A 25214-nucleotide genomic window follows, 5' to 3' on the forward strand; every position below is an offset into this window, starting at 1 on the left:
TGGTAATACCCAGTCTCAGTAAGGTTTGGGGAAATGGCATTTTCATTTGTAGAGCCCTTTGGGGAGAGCCAGTGGAGAAAAATACATTTTAAAAAGTTATAAAATGTCCACCTGGATAGTGTCCCAATATCTACTTATAAGAACTTATGAAAAGTGAGATACTCATGATTAAAAGAAGACACTGGGCTACAAATACATTTATGACAGATAGCCTTGTTTGTATCTCCTCCTAAGCTAGAACTGGTCCAAATGTCTGACAGGATGTGGAGTAAATGACAGCAGCCTAGTGTGCTGGACTTCTTTTAACTCTATTTAATGTTATTGGGAAGATGTTCTCAGCATATTACTCAGCAGAAATAGATTACAATGCAGTGTGTGTTCCGTTTACTCCTACTTTTGATTTGGTAACATGGAACAAAATCACATCACATAGAAGGAGCCTTGGAAAACTAAACTCCAAATATTAATAACTGTTATTATAAGATCTCTCTCTCCAGGCTAAATTTCAGCCTCGGTCCTTGGCTCCGTGCGAGAAAGATTTCACGCCGAAGCCGGGCTCGTGATCCAAGTGAATTTAATAAGAGTTAAAAAAAGTTTCAGGTTTTACGTGGCACCCATAGGATTCCTTTGACCATGCGGCCTGGCAGAGACTGCTCTGGGTCACGCAAGGATCTCTCTCCTCCCACGAAGACGACCAGACCAGACCAGACCTCTCCCTTCTGGTCCCTGCCTTTTCAAGGGTTCCCGGAGGAGGCGTGGTGAACGACCCCAGGTAGATCCCATTGACTGAATTGCAATCACCTGGCCCAGGTGGGCTGCTCCAGCTGTAACGCCCATCCGAGCCCACCAGCGGGAAAATCCAGCTTTGTCCTATGCTGGCTCTCCTGGGCATGCGTTAATGGACTTTCCCATTCCTGATGCTAGCTACCTAACATTATCTCTCGGGGGGCGGGGGGGCAGGAAAAAACACACAGGAGTTTTCTCTAAAAGTGTTCTTAAAGCACAATGGAAATAACTAATGGATGACTGTGTTCAAAAAGCCTTGATGGAAATGAGGAGAGGAAAAGGCAAGTCATAGTTAACTTTATTTGGCCAAAAAGAGGTAACAATGGGGCCTGTCTAGGAAGAGGTAAATAAAAGTACTTAAGAAGAAGGAGGTGCCAAAACATGCAACGTAATTGACCAAGGATAAAATCAATTTCAAAATAAGAGCTTGGAGAACATAAACTAGGAACCGTGAAGTGAGGTCACGGATAATGAACACAGGTAACATGGCATGCCTACCTACTGCTGGCGAAGGGAGGACTTTGCTATCCCAGCAGTCAATTTAAAACAGTTGATAAGTTCTCTGTTCTACATAAATACCTAAGCTGTCTAACTACACGAAAAAAACATTTTATTCAGTGGTCACAGATGAAAACTCATTCAAAATGGCCAAGGACTATATTTTGTAGACTAGTTTATTGAGAAGTATTTCATACTGTGTGACTGTGAATAATATAACCCACATCCAAAAGAGGGAATTGGCAGAGCTTAGAAAGCAGCGACTGACGGTGGAGGCCAAGCTCGTGTGCAGGGCGGACACCTGGCCTGAGGCTCTGATGAATGCCCTGACCATGGCGGAGGGGGTGCCTAGCCCTGCTGGAAGATGGAGAGCACCGTAACGTCGCTGATGGCACATGCAGCTGGGACAAAATATAATGTCTTGTCACTTGACCTCCCCTTAGATTCACTGTAAAGCTTAGTTAAAAAAAAGTGAAGGGGAAACACATGAAAATCCTCTGTCATGGATTAAGAATCTCCTCTGACCATGGAACAGATATGTGAATACCCTTGCTAACATGCAGAAGGTATTGGAAAAGTGGATTGTTGCAGGGTAAAAATGTAGCACCCATTCGAACTCCTTACGATCCATTTAAATTTACCGTATATACTCACGTATAAGCTGAGTTTTTCCAGCACATAAAAAAAAAATCATTCTATGAGGGGCTCATGCAATTCTTATCACAATCCATTCATACATCAATTGTGTAAAGCACATTTGTACATTCATTGCCCTCATCATTCCCAAAACATCTCCTCTCCACTTAAGCCCCTGGCATCAGGTCCTCATTTTTTCCCCTCCCTCCCCGCTCCCCCCTCCCTTCTGGTTATCAAAAGATATAGCATCTGGGGTCTTAAAGGCTTGAAGGTAAACAAGCGGCCATCTAGCTCAGAAGCAACAAAGTCCACATGGAAGAAGCACACCAGCCTGTGTGATCACGAGGTGCCGAAGGGATCAGTTATCAGGCATCAAAGAACTAAAACTCTTATCATTGTGTGCACACCTCCATGATATGATTGCTGAAGGCAAATTGTGCATAAGCAAATGTGAAGAAAGCTGGTGGTGCCCGGCTATCAAAAGATATAGTGTCTGGGGTATTAAAGGCTTGAAGGTAAACAGGCGGCCATCTAGCTCAGAAGCAACAAAGCCCACATGGAAGAAGCACACCAGCCTGTGCGATCACGAGGTGTCGAAGGGATCAGGTATTAGGCATCATCAGAACAAAAAATCTTACCATTGTGAATGAGGGTGGGAATGCAGAGTAGAAACCCAAAGCCCATTTGTAGGTCACTGGAGATCCCCTTGCAGAGGGGTCTCAGGAAGGAGATGAGCCAGACAGGGTGCGATGTAGCAAAGATGAAAAATACAACTTTCCTCTAGTTCCTAAATGCTTCCTCCCTCTCCCCCCTAACCCCCCCACCAATCATGATCCCAATTCTACCTTGAAAGTCTGGCTAGACCTGAGGATAGGAACCAGAAATACAGGGAATCCAGGGCAAACACAGGGAATGCAAGGCGGATGATCCCTTCAGGACCAGTGGTGTGAGTGGCGATACTGGGAGGTAGAAGGAGGGTGGGTTGGAAAGGGAGACCCTATTACAAGGATCTATATGTGACCTCCTCCCTGGGAGACAGACAACAGAAAAGTGGGTGAAGAGAGACATCAGACAAGGCAAGATATGACAAAATAATAATCTATAAATTATCCAGCACATTTTAATGCAGTTTTTTGTAGTAAAATTAGGTGCCTTTGCTGATATTCAGGTTGGCTTATACTCAAGTATATAGGTATTTTAATTTTCAGCATTTTCTGCTTTCTTTTTGATTGCGGTTTTATTTATTCTTCTTCTTAGATTGTTTTCAATGTTTCTCTGCATGTGAGATCTAGGATAGGTAAATCTATAGAGACAGTAAATGGATTAATGGTTCTTTGGGGGTTTGTAGAGGAGGTTGGGGAGAAATGGGGAGCTAATAAAGATGAGTACAAGAATAAAGAAAATGTTTTAAAACTGAGTAGGGTGATGATTGTTCAATACTTCTTGATGTGATTGAACTATTGAATTCTATGATTTGTGAATTATGTGACAATAAAACTATTGAAAAATGTGTCTCATATCTTTTGAAGGGATTTCACTAACATCTGTTACATCTTCAAGATCAGTATTTCATTTGTCAGTTAATTAAAATTCATTTGATTTTCACTTTTTATTGAGTGTCTACTCCAGACCACTTTCTACTCTATCGAAACAAGACCTCCTATTCTGCCACATACTAGAAAGACTGGAGAGAAGCTATCTTCTAACTTTTTTGAGCATGTGCCCCAAGATATAACATATTTATAAATTAAATATGAGAGGTTTCCAAAACTTTGGGAAAATTGAATGAAGAGAATCAAATTTTTCCACAACCTTTTTGGATCCCATATAAAGCTAAAATTCCACAAATTATACTCTCTCTCTGTCTCACACACACATCCTACCAATCACAGTGTGTAAATTATATGACTTTAAGAAAAAAATTAAATTACAGAATGAGATATCTCTTAAAAGTAGAAATTCTAATATATTCTTCCTGCACCCCAGTTGGACTGGTGAGGAAACACTGAAGGGATAAACTCAGAGTCTGTGTGTGGTTCAAACCCACCAGCCCCTACTTTCACCTGTGGAGCGCCTGGTGGTTTCAAACTATGGAACTTGTGGTTAGCAGCCCAACTACTATGCTCATCTTCCACTTACAGAGTTCAGAATTTACGCTGTTCGACGGCACTGAGTTGTAGTACTGTAGTGCTGTGTGTGTGTATGTATACAGAGAAAGATCCTGAACCTGGATGTTCTTTGGTCACTGGGATGGGCATAGGGGAGAAGTTGGCACCAACCTGGTAAAACAAGAAACAAAACCTCCTTAAAATACCTCATTCAACTACCCGTGCCTTTCTGTGTTCCCAGTTAGGGAGGTAACATACTGTGTATACCTGAGTGTAAGCTGAGTTTTCCGGTACATTTTAAATGCCGTTTTTGTGGTTAAAATTAAGTGCCTTGGAGGATATTCGGGTCGACTTATACTAGAGCATATACAGAAATTTTTACCAAACTGCTTTATCCCCTAATGTGTAGGTGTTACTCTTCTTGCTCCACAAGGGTAAAAATTCAACCATTGGGTTGGAGCAAAACTTGGCAGTGAAGAAAGAGAAAACCCGAAGGGTGGATGAGGCCCTCATAGATGACTAGCATTAATGTGCTATATGTTTACAAATGCTCACAGAGGTTCAAGACATTCTCCCACGATGGACATTATTACGTGTTGACAAATGAGATGAACTCCCTGCCATCTGCTACAGGTGGGCGGTTCAGGGTAGAATGTGCTGTGCTCTCTTGATGTCCCAGTTTCAGTAGATAGATGAATTGGTGGTCATGTCTCAGTCTCAGTAGCCTTGACTGTAATGTTATCACACTTCTACCAGCAGAGATGCCAGATAAACAAAACAAAGCCAACAAAATAGGGCCCTACTTACCAAGCAGTTTCTTAAGGCTGTTTTGGACAGACTTGGAGCACCCAATCTTCCAGCAAACAACTCCCATCTCTGGTTTCCCCATAACCAAAAAGGAGGCACTACACTGATACATTAAGCTTAGTGAGGCTCCCAGATAAGAGCATGCACAAATACGTGGACCAGTACGCCCTTGTTCTAATATGATTGATCATCTTCTCTGAGTACTTGAATGTCTAGGTTTAAGCCGTGACTAACAATTGAGGCTACAATTAAGAGCTCGGCTCACTGCCATCGAGTCAATTCTGACTCACGGTCACCTTAAGGACAGAGAACTGCCTCTTAGGTTTCCAATACTTCACATCTTTAGGGGAGCAGACAGCCTCACTTTCTCTTGAGAAGCTGCATGCCTATTTTCTTCACATGCAAGCACCCAAACTTCAGGGTACCCAGGTCACCTCATTTAGATCACCATTAAGCAATTTTATCGCTCAGTGGTACTACCCATGCAACCAGAGATCTTAAATCAGGTTCAGCAAGAGTTACTTGGGAATCTCAGGTTTGGGTGCTTGCATGTGAGGAAAAGAGCATGGGCTATCCCTTTATTGAGAATGGTGGTTGCTTCTTTGGCCTATCGCCCGCCATTTTGGGCAGTGACACGCAGGATTAGTACCATTGTCTAAGTTGGGCAACCTAACCTAACTGTAACTAGCTGAAGGCATGCCCTATTTTTCCTTACTGCATGCAGTCTAATCTAGACCATGTTTTTTCTCCCTGTGCCCAACCTGTCAGTTTGGAATTTTTAGAACTTTCTGCATTGCTCGGAGGCAAGTATTTTGGATGGGCATGTCTCCTGACAGGGCCAGATAACTCTGAGATTCATTAAGACATCAGAGATTACATCGAAACCATAATAAATGCTTCTCTTTTTTGCTTCATCCGTTAGTGGTCAAAAGCTAATTCCTGCTGCTGGTTAGTCAACAGATATACTCTCAGATTGTCTTGAGACTTGAGGAAACTTTGTTTTTTCATGCTTGCTAATAGTCAACAATTGCATAAAACCTGAGTTAATGTAAAATATCTGTATGTGATCCTACCAAGGTATGAATTCCAAAGTAAAAAATAGATGTACTGTATATACTTGTGTATAAGCCGAGTTTTTCAGGACATTTTTAATGCAGGTTTTGTGGTAAAATTGTGCCTTGGCTGATATTTGATTCGGCTTATATTGGAGTAAATACGGTATTCTGATTTCAAATGGGACTCCAACAGGAGAGCTTGTGTTGCTGTGGGACTCCTCACTGATGTCACCTTTAAAATAAACAAACGCCTTTTTCTAATTTGTAGTAAACTGACTGCTGATCCCGGGCACAAATGCTTATTAGGGGTAACAGTCACAATGGAAAATAAATCGGCCTTAAGTTTCATCTTGGTTGTGTAATAAAAAGACCGTGGGGCTTAATCACAGTTGACTAGGACCCTATAGAATCTAAGTGCAGAACCACACTGCAGATTACCTTCATCATGCTGCTCAGACACCTGCTGATAATTGACTTAATTAGCTGTTTTAGGGGGCCAATGGAACGGACTTGACTGTGATGAAACAACTTCTATTGGTCGGTTAGTCAGAATGGCCTAATGGAGTGGTCTGCTCATGTGAAGACTAATGTTCAACCAAGAAAGTATCAGTTTGTTGGGTAGATTGTTGGAAGAGACTATCATGAAGGTCTCTGAGATCCCTAAATCTTTGGGCATGCCAAGCATAGAAGGCCCAGGCTGATCTTTACCTAGTTCAAATCTGTGTTGTTTTCAGTGGTCAATGCTGAGGAAAGTGGTGACAACTCTAGTTGGGCAAAAAGGAATACTTCTGCTTGCTATACAACTCAATGCCAGTGAATCAATACCAACTCATAGCGACCCTATAGAACAGGGGAGAACTTCCCCTGAGTTTCTGAGACTGTGAACTCTTTACAGGAGTAGAAAGTCCAGTATCTGGGAGGGGCTGGTGGTTTCAAACCGCCAACCTTGAGGATCACAGCCTAACATGTCACCACTATGTCATTAGGGCTCCCTGTCTTCTATAAAAGTGGTGGATTCCAAGCTCAGTAGTCCTCATCTGTAATGCGGTAGTTGCATAATCTGTCGTCAGTTTGAGACTTAAGAGTGAAGGGGTGGGAGTTAGCCTGTCAATCAGGTCACAGTTTGAAGAATTCATTTGGAGGTGCTAAGGAGATAAATAGCTCGCTGGAGGGAGGACACAGACACAATCCCTGCAAGACATTCTTGTTGAGAAGACACATGGAGCTATGCTAGAGCCCGGAAACTGAAAGAGCCACATGGAGACCCCTGCCAGTGCTGAGATGCTTACACCACCACTGGATCCACAAGACTTTCCACCCACTGGCCTGTGATCTTTGTGCATTCAACGTCATTGTATGTGTTTCTTGAGTCTGAAGAGGAATTTATAGATTGTTATCGGACTTATGGACTTGATCTGGACTGAGCTGTTTCCTCAATATTCGATTGCTCTTGTATCTAAAGCTCTTTCTATACATGAGTGTCTATGAATTTGTTTCTCTAGTCAACCCAGACTAACACAGATGCATTATGTATGCAGGCTTTCAATCAACAACCCCTTTCATTACCTGTTGGAATTCAAGATAATAGGGAACTGACAAAAACAAATATGGAATGACGGCTCTGGCTTTTGCTGCGAGTAATTCCTTGGTCATGGCTTCCACAACATCTCAAGTAACAGTAATAGGCTAACTTGTGAAGTTTGTAAGTAAGGTAGGCTTTAGAGCCCAAAGTTATTGACATAAGTTTCTTTCTGGTAATATAACATTTTAGATAGTATGACTAGGCTATTATTAAATTTTTACTACCATGACATTTTACAAAAGATCAATTTCCAAAGATTTCATTACATTACAAAAATATTACAAAAATAAAAAACAAAATAAATAAAAATAAAAAGCATTACAAAAATAAAAAGCCTTCTGAGTCCTGTGGATGTATGTGTGTATCTCCAAGTCCTGTAATAATTTCACTGTCTGTCTGGAGTACCAACAGTGTCAAATCCAATGCTCGGCGCCACGCCTCCATCTTTGGTGTAATGACATCATACACTTTGGGACTCTGTTCCAATTTATTTGAAATGTATGAATTGAAAATACTATTCAGTTCCCTGTATGCATTCAAGATGTAAGATGAGGGAGAGCCAGAGTCTACAGCGTTTTGTAGATGATGGTGAATGAAAGTGTTGGCTTCAGATTCTGATGAGTAATTGGCAGTGTTCCGGAGGAGAGTTGAAAGGTATTTGCGCCATCCAGTGGCCATGCATTTAATCACAGTTGTTCTGTACTGTGCAAGAGACGAGGCCAGCCAAGAGGAATTATTATGAAGCCACCTTGAAGAGGCTTCGCTTCCTTTTTTTGGAGAGTTTTCTTCAATAATTCGAAGACGACTAAGACACAAAAGTTCAACGGCACCCCCTCCCAGGAGGACCTTTTGATCTTTCAGCGCAGCATACAGACGATGGGCACACGTCCAGAATCTATCTTCTTTGGCTTGCATCTGTGCAATGACTGGGCCAGTGAGCACGGCTGAAACCAAATTAATGCCTTCGCTGCTAAACAGGATTGCTGTTCTGTCTTTCTTATCCATCACATCCAAGGGAATTCTTCTCCAGAAGGTCACACAGACTCCAGTGCCCACACAGTCTTCATTCACTTGTGTAACGTAGGCCACCTGCACTGCTCCTGTGGCCTCTGCAAAAGCCTGCAGCACATGACCACTCACGGACCCAATGACCAACCGCTTACTGTCCATGCATTTTTCAGTTAGGCGTTCAGATGCATTTCCTTGTGCCAGGACCAGTTGAACATTGAACCGGGTCAGTATTTGTAATATCTGATTTTCCCACAGCTCTTCTGTGCTGGCTTGGCTAACCTTCATGCTTTCCAATACTGTTTTAATATTTGAAGGCTTATTGAACCCCGGGTGGCGATACTTCTCTGTCAGGTCGCCTTGAATGAGAACTACTCGCATGGGCTGGTTCTGCAATTCCTGGATGAGAGCAGCGTGAGCTGTGGATACAAGCGTGGCATACCCCGGGCAGACACAAGTCAACGTTTCGGGTAAACCGGGCACACAGCAAGTGAAGATTCTTGAGGTGTCAAACCTAAATGGCACGGGGCAGTCCCCTCGCTGCACACATGCATTTTGGTACTGCAGCCGTAGTGCTGCTTCTACTAATTCCATGCTGCCGGGATCTCCGTGACTCAGGCCTGCTGCCAACTCTGTCAAACCATTACAAGTGGCCGTTGTGGAACCAGCTGCTCTGGGTGGTTCTAGAAATCCACTGGGTTTGCCTTCCAATCGATTTTTATCCATGCTATTAAAATGCCGACTGTGGATTAGTACTGACTTTCTGCAGCAGGTGCCTGGAAGTGGCCTGTTGATCAGAGTTTTCAGAGATTCGATTTTCTCTGCTTCAGCTCTATCCTGCGGTCTGAAGAGGTCATGTGACATAAGAGGTTTCCCAGAGAGCTTGCATATGCTCCTTGGGTGCGAGTCGTCTTTGAGTTCAGGCTCTTCCTGAGTCAAATCAGGCTCTGAAGGGGTCTGTAGAAAAGGGCCCAAAGTGGCACTGAAGGCTTCAAGTCCAGAAGATGGATTTGTATTGTCCATGTGGGGAAACAGGTTATGGACAGGCACTTGGAGGGAAACTGCCTCCTCAATGCAGGAGTTCAAGCCTTCTGACATCACTGACATGATGATTGGAATCGGGACCCCCAGGTGAAGGCATTCTTCGGCAGCACTGCTCCAGGCACCAACCAAAAACAAGAGCGTATTGGTTCCAGTTCTGTATGTGTTATGCTGGGCCAGGACTGCTTCGTTGAGAAGCTGGCCCACTGCACTAGTTAAATCCAAATTCTCAAGAAGTCTTACTAGCGAGCTGACTAACACACTTTCATGAGACTCTTGATCTATAATAAATTTGGATGCTTTTACCGGGCCTAGGAACGTTCTTCCTGTTTCTGCCAATGACGCCAGCTGTTGGAGTCCCATGTGCCTTCTTTTGTTTAGGACCCTGCAAGCCATCACCATGAATCTGCAAACAATCAAAAACAAAAACCCTTGCTATTTAGTGTACTTTATGGTTACAGATGCTACACAGAAGGAAAAAAATATAGTACCTGATAGTGGGTGGTTTCTGGCATATTTAATTTCTATTAAGAATGACCAGTGCCACAATATGATATACAGTATTAATGTAAAGGTATGGGAGTACAGGGGAGGAACACCATCTTAGTAGGTTGTCTAAAGGAGCAAAACCAGTTGTAAGAATAGCAAGGAGGTGACATCTGCCCTCCTCTGATGCTGCCAGGGTGAAGGAGAATAAAATTCAACATCAGCTCAAGGTCAATTCCTATTTGGTGGAGGTGGGACATGCCCCCACCCTCCAACAGCACTCTTGGCTGGGTTCAATAATTCATTACAGTAGTCACACACAACTCACAGGCCAAACTCTCAATTATGGGTTTATTAGGGACCTTAATTCATGATTAGAAATGCTCAGCATACAGTTCTTCCTGTCAGATGAGCCTCTTCTTCTCAATCATGCCTGCCTGCACACCATTCTCTGGTCCTGGGCCTCTCAGCCACGTAGACCTTTGGCCTCGTCCCCTGCTTGAGCAAGTGTTACAAAGCATTTTAGTCCCAAAGGGGACTCCATTCCACACAAACTTCAGCCTGAAGTTGCTACACTTTAGCTTTATGCATAAGTAAACCTAGATGCCTTAATTTTTTCCATGATTGTTAATATACTGTGGTCCATTTTTTAAAGATCATTTTATTGGCGGCTCTTACAACTCTGGTTACAATCCATACATCAATCGTATCTAACATATTAGTACATATATTGGCATCATTATTTTCTAGATATTTACTTTCTATTAAGCCCTTGCGATCAGCTCTTTTTCTCTCTCTCCCCCCTCACCCTCGTGGCTTCTTGATAGATTATAGATTGTTATTATTTTCCTATTTCACACTGACTGCCGTCTCCCTTCCCCTCTGGTTTCTATTGTTATTCCCCCTAGATGGGCGTATGTAGTTATGTGCCAAACATTGCGATCTGTACCCCCTTCCCACTACCCTTTTGGTATCACTACTCCCATTCCTGTTCTTGGGTTCTGTGTGTCGGGAGCTTTATCTCTTGCCTACACCTATGTACATGCTCCCGTCTAGTCCAGAGTGGGACATAGCACTGGGGTCATGATCTGGGGGGTGAGGAGGCCTCAAGGGATCAGAGGAATATTGTGTGCTCCATCAGTGCTCTAGTGCACCCTGACTGACTCATCCCCTCCCTGTGACCCCTCTGTGGGGGGATGTTCCATTGTCCACAGATGGACCTTGGGTCTCCACTCCTACCCCCTTCTCACCAATGCATTTTTGTTAGTTTTTTGTTATGAAACTTCTAATGCCCGTTGCCTGGTCCTGATGACACCTCGTGATCTCACCGGCTGGTGTGCTTTTTCCATGTGGGCTTGTTGCTTCACTGTTGGATAGCCCCCTTTTTAACTTCAAGCCTTTAAGACCCCAGGCACTGTATCTTTTAATAGCCAGGCACCATCCTGTGTCTTCACATCTGCCAGGCACACATCCTTGTCTTCAGCAATCATGTGTGTGGGGGTGGGAGGGGGGGTGGAGTAAGTATCACAAAATGCCATTCTGTTTATACAAAGTGTTCTTGTATTACAAATACAAAGTGTTCTTGTACTGGGGAGGGTATGAAGTGAGGCCCAAGGCCTGTCTGCAGCCTCAGTGTATTGCCTTATAAATATATGTACATAGGCCAGTACCTCTATTTTTAGGGATTAATGTATTTAGATAAGTACACACCTCTGTTAATACCTCTATCTAGAGCTTTGCTTCCTAGAGCTTACCTCTGTTTCTTTTTGCCTTCTGCCCCACCATCACTTTCCCCCTTTTACCTCTTAGTACTTCCTCTCAGATTGGTGTTGCTGTAATACTCAGAGGATGTCTACACCCTCCTAGATGCTGGTTTCAATTCCCTAGTTGTCCCTCAGGCCACGGTGCAGGTCTGCTCACCACACCCTTCTCCTCACCTCCTTCTTCCCCCCAAGACCCTCCAGGACCAATGGCTCCTTTGCTTTCTCTCTGAGCTTCCCTCCCATGTCTACCTCCATGCCTTAATAAAGAGCCTGGTGGCATTCCATTCTGCAAGCAAGACTATTACCTGAAGGCACTAAGTTTTCATTGCTCTGTGGGTCCGGAAGTCCACTACTCTATCTTGGGCTTTTAGTGCTGCTGCTGCTCCTCCTCTGCTGCTCACAGCTCTGTCTCCTGGATTGAGGAGGTTCACCTTGCAGGGATCTCAGGGCCCACAGAATGTGCTCCACACCTGATTCTTCTTCCTTGATGATAAAGTGTGCTCCCATTCCTGCTTTTGAGATGGCACATTTAAAACCCTGATTTACTTTATTCATCAACTAGCTGAGCCTCTGCATCAACTGGTCCCGGGTGGGAATGCCCATTATTAAATTCTTCCAGCCTCTTTAACACTGGGGGACCAGCTGGAGTTTCCATGGGTTCACGCAACTTCCTATAGCGCTACATTAGAACCTCTGAGTCAACTCCATCAGTGTTCGCTACCTTCATCCTATTTCTGATTAAAACATCTCTGTCCTGCTAGTTCTTTCCCAATCTCCTCTGGCCACTCTCCTATAAATTATTCATATTTTTCTTGTATCTGTGAAATCCATGTGAGGAAACTGTGCCAGCAAATCTGATGTCGATTCTCAAAGGGATGCTCAGTTTCCATACACCTTACGTATGGAATTATAGCGATTATGGCCAGGTGAGTCATCCAAGTAATGCACTCCACTCCACCAGTGGAGCATATAAATCCATAGTTTATTTGAAAGAATTGCCTAACAGAATTGTGGAGGCTGGCCAGTCCCAAATCAATGGTTCAGGTGGTAGCCTGGAGGCTTCCCCTGATTCACGTGATTGCTTTCTCTCTTTCTTTTTTCTTCCTTCCTTCCTTTTCTAATGTGTAAGAGAGAACTTTATGTCAATGAGTAATTGTATATTGAGAAAACATCCTAGCTCAGTCCAGATCAAGTCCATAAGTCTGATATAAGTCCATACGTCCGATGGCAGTTTATAAGTTCCTCTTCAGATTCAAGCAACACATGCAATGACACAGAATGCAGGAAGATACGGGCCAGTGGGTGCAAAGTCTTGTGGATCCAGTAGTGGTGGAAGCATCTCAGCGCTGGCGTGGGTCTCCATGTGGCTCCTGCACCGCCAGGCTGATTCACGTGATTCCAAGGGTTGACAAACCCCAAATTATCAGGCCAGGCTGCTGGCTTATGGGGCTGTGGGAGCAGGTAATCCAAACTCTGCAGATCAAGGAGCTGGGCGAAGGCTTCTTGCATCCTGAACCAAAGTGTTAAGAGTTAGACTAACTTAGAGGACTAATGTAGGGCAGACAGCAAGTTTTTCCAGGCCATCCATATACATAAATGGGATGTAGGCCACATTTCCAAGGAAATTGTCTGGGGACTGGCTGCTCACATCAAATCACAAAATAGAGGAGGATTACACAATCTTTATCAAAATACCAAGACATGGCCTAGCCACCTACATTAACCATCACAGGAGTCTATGGTAACAGGGAACATGATAAAGTGGACATGCAGACAGTACATTTCTAAAAGAAGGCAATCTTTGATCTGATTTTGAAGACAGTACAGCGAAGGGGTGACAGTACTTGCACATACATATGAAGACAGCACTATGTAATGATGGTGCAGTGGCAACACGAGTCGGGCTGCTCCCCACAAGGTCTGCAGTTTGAAACCACCAGGTGCTCTACAAGAGGAAGAAAAGGTTTACAGTCTTGGACATCACAGGGGCAGTTCTGACCTGTCCTATAGGGTTTCCATGAGTAGGTATTGACTTGATGGCAATGCGTTTGGCTTTGAGTCTGATGATGTAACACAGCAGTTTGGTTTTATAGGAATAGAAAGAATTTAGTGAGGAATAGTGGACACTGAAGCTCTTGAGCAGCCTATGGGTCACAACCCCTTTGGGGGTCAAATAACCCTTTCATAGGGGTCGCCCAATTCATAACAGTAGCAAAATTACAGTTAGGAAGTAGCAACAAAAACAATTTTATGGTTGGGGGGGGGTCACTACAACATGAAGAATTGTATTAAGGGATCTCAGCTTTAGGAAGGTTGAGAAGCTTTAGGAAGGAAAAAAGTCAAACCCCTTAAGACATGTGTCAAGCCAATGAGCTCAAACTTTGTCTTGTAGTGGGAACCACTGAAGTGTTTCTGTTTTTTTTTCTTTAAGTAAGGATGTGAAATGCTTAGATTAAGATATATGTAGCTTGATGCAGCGTGTGAGCACTCGGACTCTCTAAGCCTGGGTTACGACTTTACTGTTTGCTAGCTGTGTCAGTTCAGCAAGTTATTGAACTGCTCCTTGGTCAGCAAGTTATTCCACATCTGAACCTGAGGAAACTTAAGGTCAGCAGTTCTAAATGACCAGCTTCTCTGAAGGAGAAAGACGAATTTCCTACTCCCACAAAGGTTTGTAGTTTAGGACATCCACAGGGGCAGTTCTACTCTTTCCTGTAGGGTCAGTGCGAGTCAATTGGACTTGTGCTAACGATAATAATAATAATGTATGCTATGGACACAACAATGTAGAGTACTCACGGGACAAGCACCAGATTGGAGGCCTGGAGGTCAAGTTAAAAGCTTATGCAATTATCTAGGTGAAAATCTATAAGAGGAATGAAGGGAAGGGGATTGATTTGGTTATTGATTAGATTATGAAACAACAAGAACAAAAGTAAAATTCCGGAACAGCTGGTTGTATTCCAGGCAATATTTCAGAGTCCCCATCTAACATAATTAGAAAAAAAACCTATCATCGAATGAATTTACCTCAATAAAAATAACTTGAATAAGAGATGCCTCTTACCTGACAAAGCTGCTTATAATAAAATCACCTGCACTGAGTCTTCAGCTCCCTGTTATTTGGATACTGGAGCTAAGATTATGGATAGCATAAACCTCCCTTTGTAGTCTAAAACCTTATGACTTTTGAGTCATATTATTTTTTTTTTGAGTCATATTATTTTATCACAATTTTTAAAATTCCTAATGCCCCAAAGCAAACAACTCTTGGATTTTTAAATTTTCTCTGATAGTGCCCACATCACAGGTTAATCTATATCTAGAGTTATCCTCCAAGATGATGAGTATACTTTAAGATCAGCTGACTCAGACTTAGAGAGGACACCGTCTCATATGGTTTTCTAGGCTGAAATCCCTAGGGACGCAGCTTCTCTCCCTGCAGGATCAGCCTCTGGGTTCACACCTCTGACTTCTGCGTTAGGCCAATCACTTCGAGTTCAACCAACCAACCAACCAAACACGGCTATCAAGTCAATTCTGACTCACAGTGACCCTCCAGGACAGGGTAGAACTGTCCTTGTGGATTTTCCGAGTGCAAACCTTTATGGGATTAGAAAGCTTCATCTTCTGCAGAGTGACTGGTGAATTCAAACTGCTGACCTTGCGGGTAGTAGCCCAACGCAGGGCACACGACAACACCAGGGCTCCTTAAGCCATGGTATGTTCAACCACTGTGTATGCATGTAAAAGCTGGAAAGTGAATAAATAAGGCAGAAGCATGGGTGCATTTGGATATGGGTGTTGGGAAAGAATATCAATAGAAGCCCACTATGCCTTTCTCATTACCATTGACGTCGACTCCCAGTGACAATACAGGACTGTGAGTTTCTAACACTGTACTGTTTACAGGCACAGAACGCCCCATTTTTCTCTCACGGAGCGGTTGGTGATTTTGAACTGCTGGCCTCGGGAATGGCAGCCCAAGGGTAAACACTATGCCACTACGGCTCCCAGAGGAGACCTCAGGTGGTGCGATGGCTAAACGGTCAACTGTTAATAACAGCTGGAAGGTCAAGAGCACCCAGAGGTGCCAGGAAGGCCTGATGGTCTAAGCCCCGCAAAGAAATGATGGAGAATCCAATGGAGAGCAGTTCTACTCCTGATACACACGGGGGCACCATCAGTCAGAATCCACTGATGGCAACCGGTCCATTGGCGCCTGCCAGATCCCTGCCCAAGCACCAAGCAAGGTGGAGGATAACCAAAAGTAAACACCACACACACACACACACACACACACACACACACACACACACACACACACACACAACCAACCAAGCAAAAGTAAACACACACACACACACACACACACACACACACACAACCAACCAAGCAAAAGTAAACACACACACACACACCACACCCCCTCCGCCCCCACAAAACCAACCAACCAAAAAACCTCCCTGCTACAGAGTTGATTCTGACGCACAGCGACCTTAGAGGACAGAGTCGAACCGCCCCTGTGGGTTTCTGGGGCTGCAACTCTGCCTGGGACCTTGCGGTTAGTAGCAGCCCAGGACAGGGTGCAGGAAAAACGGTAGTCCCATTCGCCACTACTAAAACCAGCCCCAAGAGACACGACTGCGCCACTTCCCCTAAACCAAGCAGGCCGCGGGTTCTAATCCTTACCCCAGCTCGAAGAAGTCAGAAAGGCCAACGAGATCTCCTCTTCTCTCCACGTCTCCCCGAGCCTTTGTCGGTAATGGAGGGGGAAGCCCCGCGTCAGCAGCCGCGCTCCTCTCCCCACCCCGTTGGGGCGCCGCAGACCCTGCCCGGCCGCAGTTTGCGCATGTGCGAGGCCTGGCCAAGTCGAGGGGCCTGGTCGCTAGGCAACCAGAAAGGCCACGCCGGAAAGGAAAGTTCCGCTTGGTGAAGGCGGGCGTGTCACGCGATTGGTAGATAGCAGACCGAGGGGCCGGCCCCAGAGCCTGCTTCCTTCTTTTCTATTAGACCTGGTGGTTGTCAATCAGTAAGGGGCCTGGGTGGGCGGGGCCGGAGACCCGTTGGCGCCGCCTCAGCCCGGCTTTGCCGCTGGGCGTTCGGTTGGGCCGCGCGTCCCTGTGCTTCGAGGCGGCGCCGGGGCCGTTGGCTGGGGTGATGGTGAGTGCGAGGCGTTAAGGGATTGCTACGACGGGCTAACGTTTCTCCCAGGGCAAGCGGAGATTGAATTGAATCTAAGAGCTGTGTGATCCATCCCCGTTTCGTGATCCACCGGCGTCCTCACTAAACTCTCCGTAAGTTGCCAACAAGAAGCACTTTGTCCGCGCGTCCAGGGAGAGAAACGCGGTTCGCTGATGTTAAATTTCCCAACCTCTCCCCTGTCGTTTCGTCTGTGTCAGGCTGGCGAGCTGGCCCCCGCTTCGGACGGTCGGAGGGCAGTCGTGGATCCCCTTTCCATTTCTTTGAAAGGTGTGCCTCAGCCTAGTGCTCGCTGACTGACGTCGTTTGCAAACCATTTGCAAAGAGGATTTGGGGCCCATTTCTTGGATGAAGTTCACCTGCATTTATAAAGGAATCAGGATTCATCTTTCAGGAGTTTTATTTTTTAAGTAATTTCCCAGAATGATTGGCCCAAATTGAATCAAGAAAAATACGGAGATCATGTCTTCTCTAAATTATTATTAATTATCCCTAAGGGAATGTTTATCAGGGGTTTTGGTGGTATAGGGTGTAAGGGTTGGGGTATGATGCGCTTGGTCGGCAGTTCGAGACCACCGACAGCTCTGCTGGAGAAAGACTGGCCTTTCTACTCCATAAGCAGTTAAAGTCTGGGGAAGCCAATAGGGTGTCGTTATGAATCAGCATTGACTCCTTGACAGTGAGTTTGGATTTGGTTTTTAAAGGAATACGTACTTAATCAGATAATCCAATTATTTAAACAAATAATCCAAGAAATTGGAATATTATCATGAAGAATGAAGCATCAGGATTGGAGGAAGACTTGTTAACCACCTGCCATTATGGACATAACACAGCCTCACTTGGCTGAAAGCCAAGAGGACCGGAAACACGTGCTGAGGAAGATCAAAGACTGCAGCCTTCAGTCTGAATGACAACTCAATGTGAAGAAAACAATGGTTCCTCCAACTGGCCCAATAGACATCATTGATAAGGAGGCAAGATTGAAGTTGTGAATGATTTCATTTTGCGTGGCGGTCCAGTCAGTACTCCTAGAAGCAGCAGTCAAGAAATGGAAGGGTGTATTGCATTGGGTAAGCTTGTTGCACAAACATCTCTTGAGAATGTTGAAGAACAAAGATGTCACTGAAGAATCGGCTTGCACCTGACCCAAGCCATAGATAGTATTGTCAATCATCTTACATTCCAGCTTTCAAATCTGGAATGTGAGTAAGGATGACAGGGGAAGAATCGATGCATTTGGCTTATGCTGTTGGTCAAGAATATTGTAAGTACGCTAGAATTCCAGAAGAACGAACAAATCTGTCTTTGTAGAAATATGGCCAGAATGCTCCTTTGAAGTGCAGACGGTAAGACTTAGGACAAGCTTATCAGAAGAAAAGGATGTGGCAAAGTAAAGGGTCAGTGAAAAATGAGCAAGGCCCAGCAAGGAGATGGACTGGCCTAGTGGCTGCAGCAGTTACTGAAACGTCTTAGCTGTGAGGATGCCTCAGGACCAGCCAGTGTCTGCTGCTGTTTGCCACAGGGTTGCCATGACGCGGAATTGAGTAAAAGGCACCTAAGAGCAGGGAAGCCAGTCGCATGCAGTGGACACGCTGCTTTTCGATTCTAAAGAGCATCGCTTACACGGTTTGTGCTCCTGTAGACTTAGAACAACAGACTGAACCTCATTTAAATATTTAGTGACTGGCAAACCATTTACTCCATTGTCAACAGGGCATAAATCAGCCTCTGTATAAGGTCTTTCACTTTGGGGGCTATAGGGTTTAAAACCCCCAAAGCCAATAAAATAATTTCAGAAATCACTCATCTGTAAAAATGTAATCATTAAATAAATCCACTTATGTTTTGTTAGGACTTCAAAAGGATACCATGTTCCAACTAAGCATATCCTCCAAAATAAGAAAGTTTGTTGTAAGACTTGGAAGTGTAGATGAAGGGAAAGTGTTGAAGCAGTGGCTTTCCAGGGGTAACCAAGTAAATCCCAAGTTCCCACCAAACACCATGCCCTTGGTTTTCCAGCTGCCTTCTTGGACTTCCATCCATTTTATCACTCAATTTTAAGGAAAAAACCTAAGTGCAAATATTTTCTCTGAAGACATAAGTATAAACACATGTTGGCAAGGAAAGGGACGTTGTTGAAATTCATTAATAAGAAAGGATACTTGAATGTGCTTGCTTGCTGGCCTAATTTGTGTGACATAAATTGGTCTGGTTCTCTTTCCTCTTGCACTGGTGTAGCTTCCCTTCCATCCCCATGTGTCTCTGTTACAGGCATCCAGCTACCATCCAGGTGCGGAGCATTGGAAGAAAAGAGCAGCAAAAGTTGAATTGAATGACACCCAAAAGCAAGAAATTAAAGAAGCCTTTGATTTGTTTGATGTTGATGGATCTGGAACCATAGATGTGAAAGAATTGAAGGTTCTCAAGTGACTTCTAATTCTAAAATATTTTAAAAGCCATATATATATTTTTTAAAGCCATATTTATTGGTGGCAATCTTTAAATTTTATTTCACAGTAGCTTTATGAAAGCTTGATATAAGGTCTCTTCTCTGCATACACTTGCCTTGGAAATTGTTAAGCATTTGCAATTTGTTTTTTAAATGAGAAAAACAAGGCCAAGTCCAGGAGTAAACACACGTGATACCAAACTCACCCCGACCCACTGCTGTAGAATCACTCCCAACTCAAACAGTGCCCATAGACAGAGTAGAACTACACCTTTGGGTATCCTAGTTTGTTTTATTTTAATCATTTTATTGGGGGCGCATACAGCTCTTACTACAATGCATCCATCCATCCATTGTGTCAAGCACATTTGTACATATGTTGCCATCATCATTTTAAAAACATTTTCTTTCTGTTTGAGCCCTTGGTATCACCTCATTCCCCCCCACCCTCGCTCCCCCTGAACCCTTAATTTATAATTTATAAGTTATTATTATTTTTTCATGTCTTATACTGATATCTCCCTTCAGCTACTTTTCTGTTGTCTGCCCCGCTGGGAGAAGGTTATATATAGATCATTGTGATCGGTTCCCCCTTTCTCCCCCCACCTTCCCCTTCCCCTCCTTAGTGGTCCTGAGGGATTTATCTGTCCTGGATTCCCTGTGTTTCCAACTCTTATCTGTACCTGTGTACTTGCTCTCATCTAGTCAGATTTGTAAGGTGAAATTGGGGCCATGATAGTTGAGGGGGGATGGAAGCATTAAAGAACTAGAGGAAAGTTGTATATTTCATTGGTGCTATACTGGGCCCTGACTGACTCGTCTCTTCCTTGTGACCCTTGTGTAATGGGATGTCCAATTGTCTACAGATGGCCTTTGGTTGTATGAATTTTTGTTCTGGGTCTTTGATACCTGATCCCATCGATATCTCATAATCACAGAGACTGGTGGACTCCATGTGGAGTTTGCTGCTTCTCAGCTAGTTGGCCGCTTGTTTACCTTGACAGCTAGGCTGTTAATCGTAACAGAACCAGACTGCTGCATCACTCTCTTGCTCTCTTTCAGAACAGTCAGTGTGTTCTAACCGCGGCCGTTTGGGCTAAACTGTCGCACCACCAGGGCTCCCTCTCCAGCTCGACAGCACTGTCCCCCGGGTCTGCCCACCTGGCTTCCGAGGCGTTGCCTAGCTAGGGGGAAGAGAGAGTAACTAGACCTTCTGAGATAATTGCGAAGATAGGAATGAGATCATGCCATATGGTAATGCCTTTGCTTCTTATTCCAGATTGCCATGCGGGCCTTAGGATTTGAACCAAAGAAAGAAGAAATTAAAAAAATGATAGCTGATGTTGACAAAAAAGGAACTGGCACGATTGGTTTTGAAGACTTTTTGGCCATAATGAGTGTGAAAATGGTACAGTAGTGATTTTGCTTTTCAAAGAACTATAGGTAATAGCCTACCTTTGGGGTCTAGAGCAAGCAGAAATTTCCCAAAGCCGGTTGTGAATGATGGCGGGTTAGATAGAAATAGCAGCATTAAAGATGAGAGTGATTAACGAGAAGACCTTCCAGTATGGAGAAGAGACTTTGGTTAGGAAATACTGAAGGTAAGTGGTAGTTTGGAGAAAGCGGGCAATCATTTTGAAAGCTGGAATTTGGCAAAAATGGAGTGCCGGTCCTCATCCGGCGCTTGTGCTGAAGCAGCAAGCACCCTGTTCGCTTGGAGTTTACATTTCTGGTGGCGGATCTGTGCTCCTGGAGTCTATAAGGAATGCAGTCTTTGGACCACCCCGTGACCGTAATGCCAGTCAACCTCGAGTTTAAATGCAGTGAGGGTAGACGTGAGGGTGTTAAAACAATTGTTGCAAATCAGAGCAACAGGAATTAAACTCACTGCAACCTGTGATGTTCCTGTCCTAGATTGCAAAGATCTAGTAAGTCTAGCTTGGCAGAATCAATAAAGATGAATGGTATTTAGCTGTTTCTTTGGTGTGTTTACTTAAAGAGTGAAAAAGATGAAAAAGAAGAAATATTAAAGGCTTTCAAATTATTTGATGATGATGATACAGGAAGCATAACACTAAATAACATCAAGAGGGTTGCTAAGGAACTAGGAGAAAACTTGACAGACGATGAACTTCAGGTAAATTTTGCTTTCTTGTGGTTGCATGGAACTCGATAAATGTGAGTTATTATAGTAATATTCTTTCCTTAGCTGTGCTCGGATGTAAATACACTTGATTTTAAGCATGTAACTGAATATTTGTATATTAAATATATGATCTTTTAAATAATTTCCTATCTGTGCATTGTATATTACAGGAGATGCTTGATGAAGCTGATCGTGATGGCGATGGAGAAATAAATGAGGAAGAATTTTTGAGAATGATGAAAAAGACCACTCTTTATTAATACTGTTTCTTTGTTCCACTTTGAAAGTTAACAAATTTGTATTTGTTATGTAGTTTCATAATTTGATATCTGAATATGTTAATTTTCAACTAGTTTAATTATGACAGATTGGTCTTTTGATGTCTATTCCATGTGTCAAGTGACGTCTCTATCAGTCTATCTTTGCTAAATCTATAGTCTCAAGAAACAATGGAAACAGGATGACTTCCTTTAAGGAGGACTCTAAGGACTGTGTTAATTTCAACTGCCATTTTTTAAAAGCTCCAGGATCCAGTCTTTGGACTTTTGTTTTTTAGAGTTTAATGAACTTGGCCCAACATGCAAATAAATTTTGCAAACACATCATTACATTCTCTATTATTTTCCTTTTATGCAACTTTAAAAAGCCTGATGAGCATTTGCTTTTTAATCAGTTATTCAGGTGAAGTATTAAATAAAAATCTCAACTATCTTATTTACTGGTTTTCTTATAAAACAATTCAAAGCAGTACCGTATTATCTATCTTTCCCTATAAGGTTGACCAACAAAGAGAAAAACCAAAAACCCCAATTCACTGCCAACTAGTCGATGCCAACTCAAAGTGACCCGATAGGGCAGGATAGAACCGCCTCTGAGTTTCTGAGACTGTAACGCTTTAGGTTAGTAGAAAGCCCCATCTTTCTCCACTTTAGACTAAGACCCACCTGCTTCCAGTCAATTCTGACTCATAGGTTTTGGATACTGTAAGTCTTTACAGAAGCAGACAGCCTCATCTATCCTATAGAGTGGCTGGTGGGTTTGAACCACTGATCTTGGAGTTAACAGCCCAATGCTTATCCCAAAGCACCAGGGACTTCTTTATGTTAGGGCAGGGCTGAGCATTTTACATGTTGACTCGAATAATGCTGGAATAACGTTGGAAGTTGAAGGTATGACTGGCATACGAGAAAAGTAAAATTCACAGAGGTTTCACAATTACTTCATTTCCCACATAAACTGAAGTATGGCATCTAAATCCGTTCTCTTATGCCTCGTTATATGGCTCGCATGTAGATAAAAGCTTTCTGAATAATGAAATAGATATTTTCTCACTCATCTTGTATGGCTCTCATAATTTTAACTTAAATTCTCCAAGAAAGAGCCCAACTCTGAAGCAAGTGTCTTTGGAGCAAGAAGGCTGGTGGAAAATGACACTTTAAAGGCTTCACTGCACATCTTGGCTCTACTGAAATGAACACTGCAGGTCTTTGTTTTATCCACGAGTTGTTTTTTTGTTTTTGAAGGATGGAATATCCTTATGAACATTCTTTATTTCCAAAATATCCATATTTTCTAATTTGTGTAACCTTTTCTTGAATCCAAAATCCCAAACTTACTGCTATCCAGCCAAGTAGAGCTGCCCTTGTGAGTCCCTGAGACTGCAACCCTTTCTAGACCCATAGTGACCCTGTTGCACAGGGTAGAACGGCCCTGTTGAGTTTCCACAGCTGTCACTAGAGTAAAACACCTACCTGGGCTTTCTCGCTCTGGTGGTTTCCAATACTGACCTTGCAGTTGGCAGCCTGATGCGGAACCACTGGGGCTAGAAAAATCTCATCTTTTTCCTGCAGAGAGGCTGGTGTTTTTGTACGGCTGAGTTTGGTCTTCTAGTTAAAAAAAAATACTAAACATAACTAAAATTTTAGCCTTGAAATTGTCAAAAGATATTTTGAAGTGTGTGATATACTTAAAGAAGTCCCTGAGTGGTGTGCAGGGTTGAGCACTAGGCTACTCATGCTAGGTTGGCGGATGACCCACGCTAGGGCACCTTGGAAGAAAGGGTTGCTCCCTGGTGTTTTCTTGGCTGTAATCTTTGATGACCAGACCAGTCTCGAACCACCAACTTTTAGGTTCGTAGTCAAGTACAAACCATTTGTCCCACCCAAGGAGCTTTCTGAAAGGTCATGGTCACTGAAAACACCCTATAGGACACAGTTTGACTCTGAAAAGCAGGGAGCCCCGGTGAGTCAAAATAGATTCAATGGCAGTTGGATTAATTTACTTAAAAATACACAGGTACAGGTTGAAAAGTGATCTTTATACTCAACTGCCATTGAGTCCATGCTGACTCTTAGTGACCTCCTGTGCATTTCTGAGTGTTAACTGTTTACTCAAATAGAAAGCCCAGTCTTTGTCCCTTGGAGCTGCTGGTGGTTCTGAACTGCTGACCATTGGCATTGTGGCCCAACATGTAAGCACTACATCACCAGGGCTTCATAGTGGATACATAGACACAAATATATAGAATATTTTTACACAACTGATAGCATACTATAGGAGAATTTCCATAAAGTAAGGGCATCTTAAAAACTTCCGGCAAAGTTCATCTCAATATGGCAAAATGGCTTTGTTTTTCTTTTTCTGAGATGAGGAACAAGAACATTTAATTTTACTCTAGTGCTACCCGATGCCTGATGCAACACGGCAAAAAACAGAAGAAGGGAAAAAGATCGGAAAATAAATTTTTATTTGCTGATGATACAGAGAAAATTCAAAGGCATTTACAGTTTGTCAGATACAATGGCACTCAAATACAAGAAAATACCATTGGATTTTTACAAGGAGCCTTCAGAAGAAAACTTTAAGAGACTAACAGGATTAAAATATAAAACTTGTATGAATATGTAACGAAGCACAAGTTGGCTATATCAAAAACACTGGAAGAATACTGAGAGGAATTAACAAAGGAATGCTCTTGATTTTAAAACTAGAACAGCAGTTCTCAACCTGGGGGTCATGACCCCTTTGGAGGTCAAAAACCCTTCCACAGGGGTTGCCAAAGGTTATATTTCTGATGGTCTTAGAAACCGAGACACCGCTCCTTTATCATCTCCGGGTGGGTCTGCCCACATGCAGATTTGCCCACATATGGGGTGACCACAACATGAGGAGCTGTATTTAAGGGTCTCGTCATTCAGAAGGTTGAGGTCCACTGCCCTAGCACAATATAGTGAACATGCCAGTCCCCTTATCGATCGATAATGACAGCATAATAAAACCCTAGGAGGCATTTTTCCATGGAAGGATCGTTTGCTTCTAAAATTGGAAAGAAGGACAGGTGAGAGGACTAGTTCCTAGAGCCACAGGAACTAAAAGCGTGTGAAGTCACTAGGAGGAGCCGGGGTGAGCAAGCAGGAAGTCGTGACACAGACTCAAACATGTCCACATGTGTATGCATCTAAGACAAGTGGCTCTACGTAAGCTGGGTAAACCCTTCATAAATGGTTTGGAGTCAAAATATCCCTAAAGAACAAAATAAGTCATGACCCCTACCCTCACACTGTGCACATGAATCCATTCTAGGTGATCGTGGATCTAGGTATGAAAGACAAAAATATAATGCTCCTAGGAGATAACACAGGCAA

General features: G+C 43.4%; 2 protein-coding genes across 2 annotated transcripts; one reads left to right on the forward strand and one right to left on the reverse strand.

The window, feature by feature from the left end:
* Positions 1 to 1046: 1046 nt before the first annotated feature.
* On the reverse strand, positions 1047 to 16627 carry BBS12 (Bardet-Biedl syndrome 12). Its single transcript, XM_075543844.1, has 2 exons — positions 16463 to 16627; positions 1047 to 9927 (listed from the first exon to the last, which is right to left on the reverse strand). The coding sequence occupies exon 2, from the start codon at positions 9921 to 9923 to the stop codon at positions 7791 to 7793; it is 2133 nt and encodes a 710-aa protein (XP_075399959.1). The 5' UTR covers positions 9924 to 9927; positions 16463 to 16627; the 3' UTR covers positions 1047 to 7790.
* A 203-nt stretch (positions 16628 to 16830) lies between these two features.
* On the forward strand, positions 16831 to 22284 carry LOC142443473 (centrin-4). The gene is made up of 5 exons (XM_075544823.1): positions 16831 to 16933; positions 19247 to 19393; positions 20704 to 20832; positions 21424 to 21561; positions 21741 to 22284. Exons 1-5 carry the CDS (start codon positions 16931 to 16933, stop codon positions 21828 to 21830), a joined length of 507 nt encoding a protein of 168 aa, XP_075400938.1. The 5' UTR covers positions 16831 to 16930; the 3' UTR covers positions 21831 to 22284.
* Positions 22285 to 25214: the final 2930 nt, after the last annotated feature.

The sequence above is a fragment of the Tenrec ecaudatus genome, chromosome 3 (genome assembly GCF_050624435.1).
Source record: "Tenrec ecaudatus isolate mTenEca1 chromosome 3, mTenEca1.hap1, whole genome shotgun sequence".
Lineage (NCBI taxonomy): Eukaryota > Metazoa > Chordata > Mammalia > Afrosoricida > Tenrecidae > Tenrec > Tenrec ecaudatus.

What these genes read in the sequence shown, in the direction of transcription:
- BBS12 (XM_075543844.1), bottom strand. Translation starts at nt 9,923, where the DNA reads ATGGTGATGGCTTGCAGGGTCCTAAACAAAAGAAGGCACATGGGACTC.
- LOC142443473 (XM_075544823.1), top strand. An exon ending in CCATAATGAGTGTGAAAATG is followed by an intron (nt 20,833 to 21,423) that starts GTACAGTAGTGA and finishes GTTTACTTAAAG; the next exon opens with AGTGAAAAAGATGAAAAAGA. An exon ending in TGACAGACGATGAACTTCAG is followed by an intron (nt 21,562 to 21,740) that starts GTAAATTTTGCT and finishes TGTATATTACAG; the next exon opens with GAGATGCTTGATGAAGCTGA.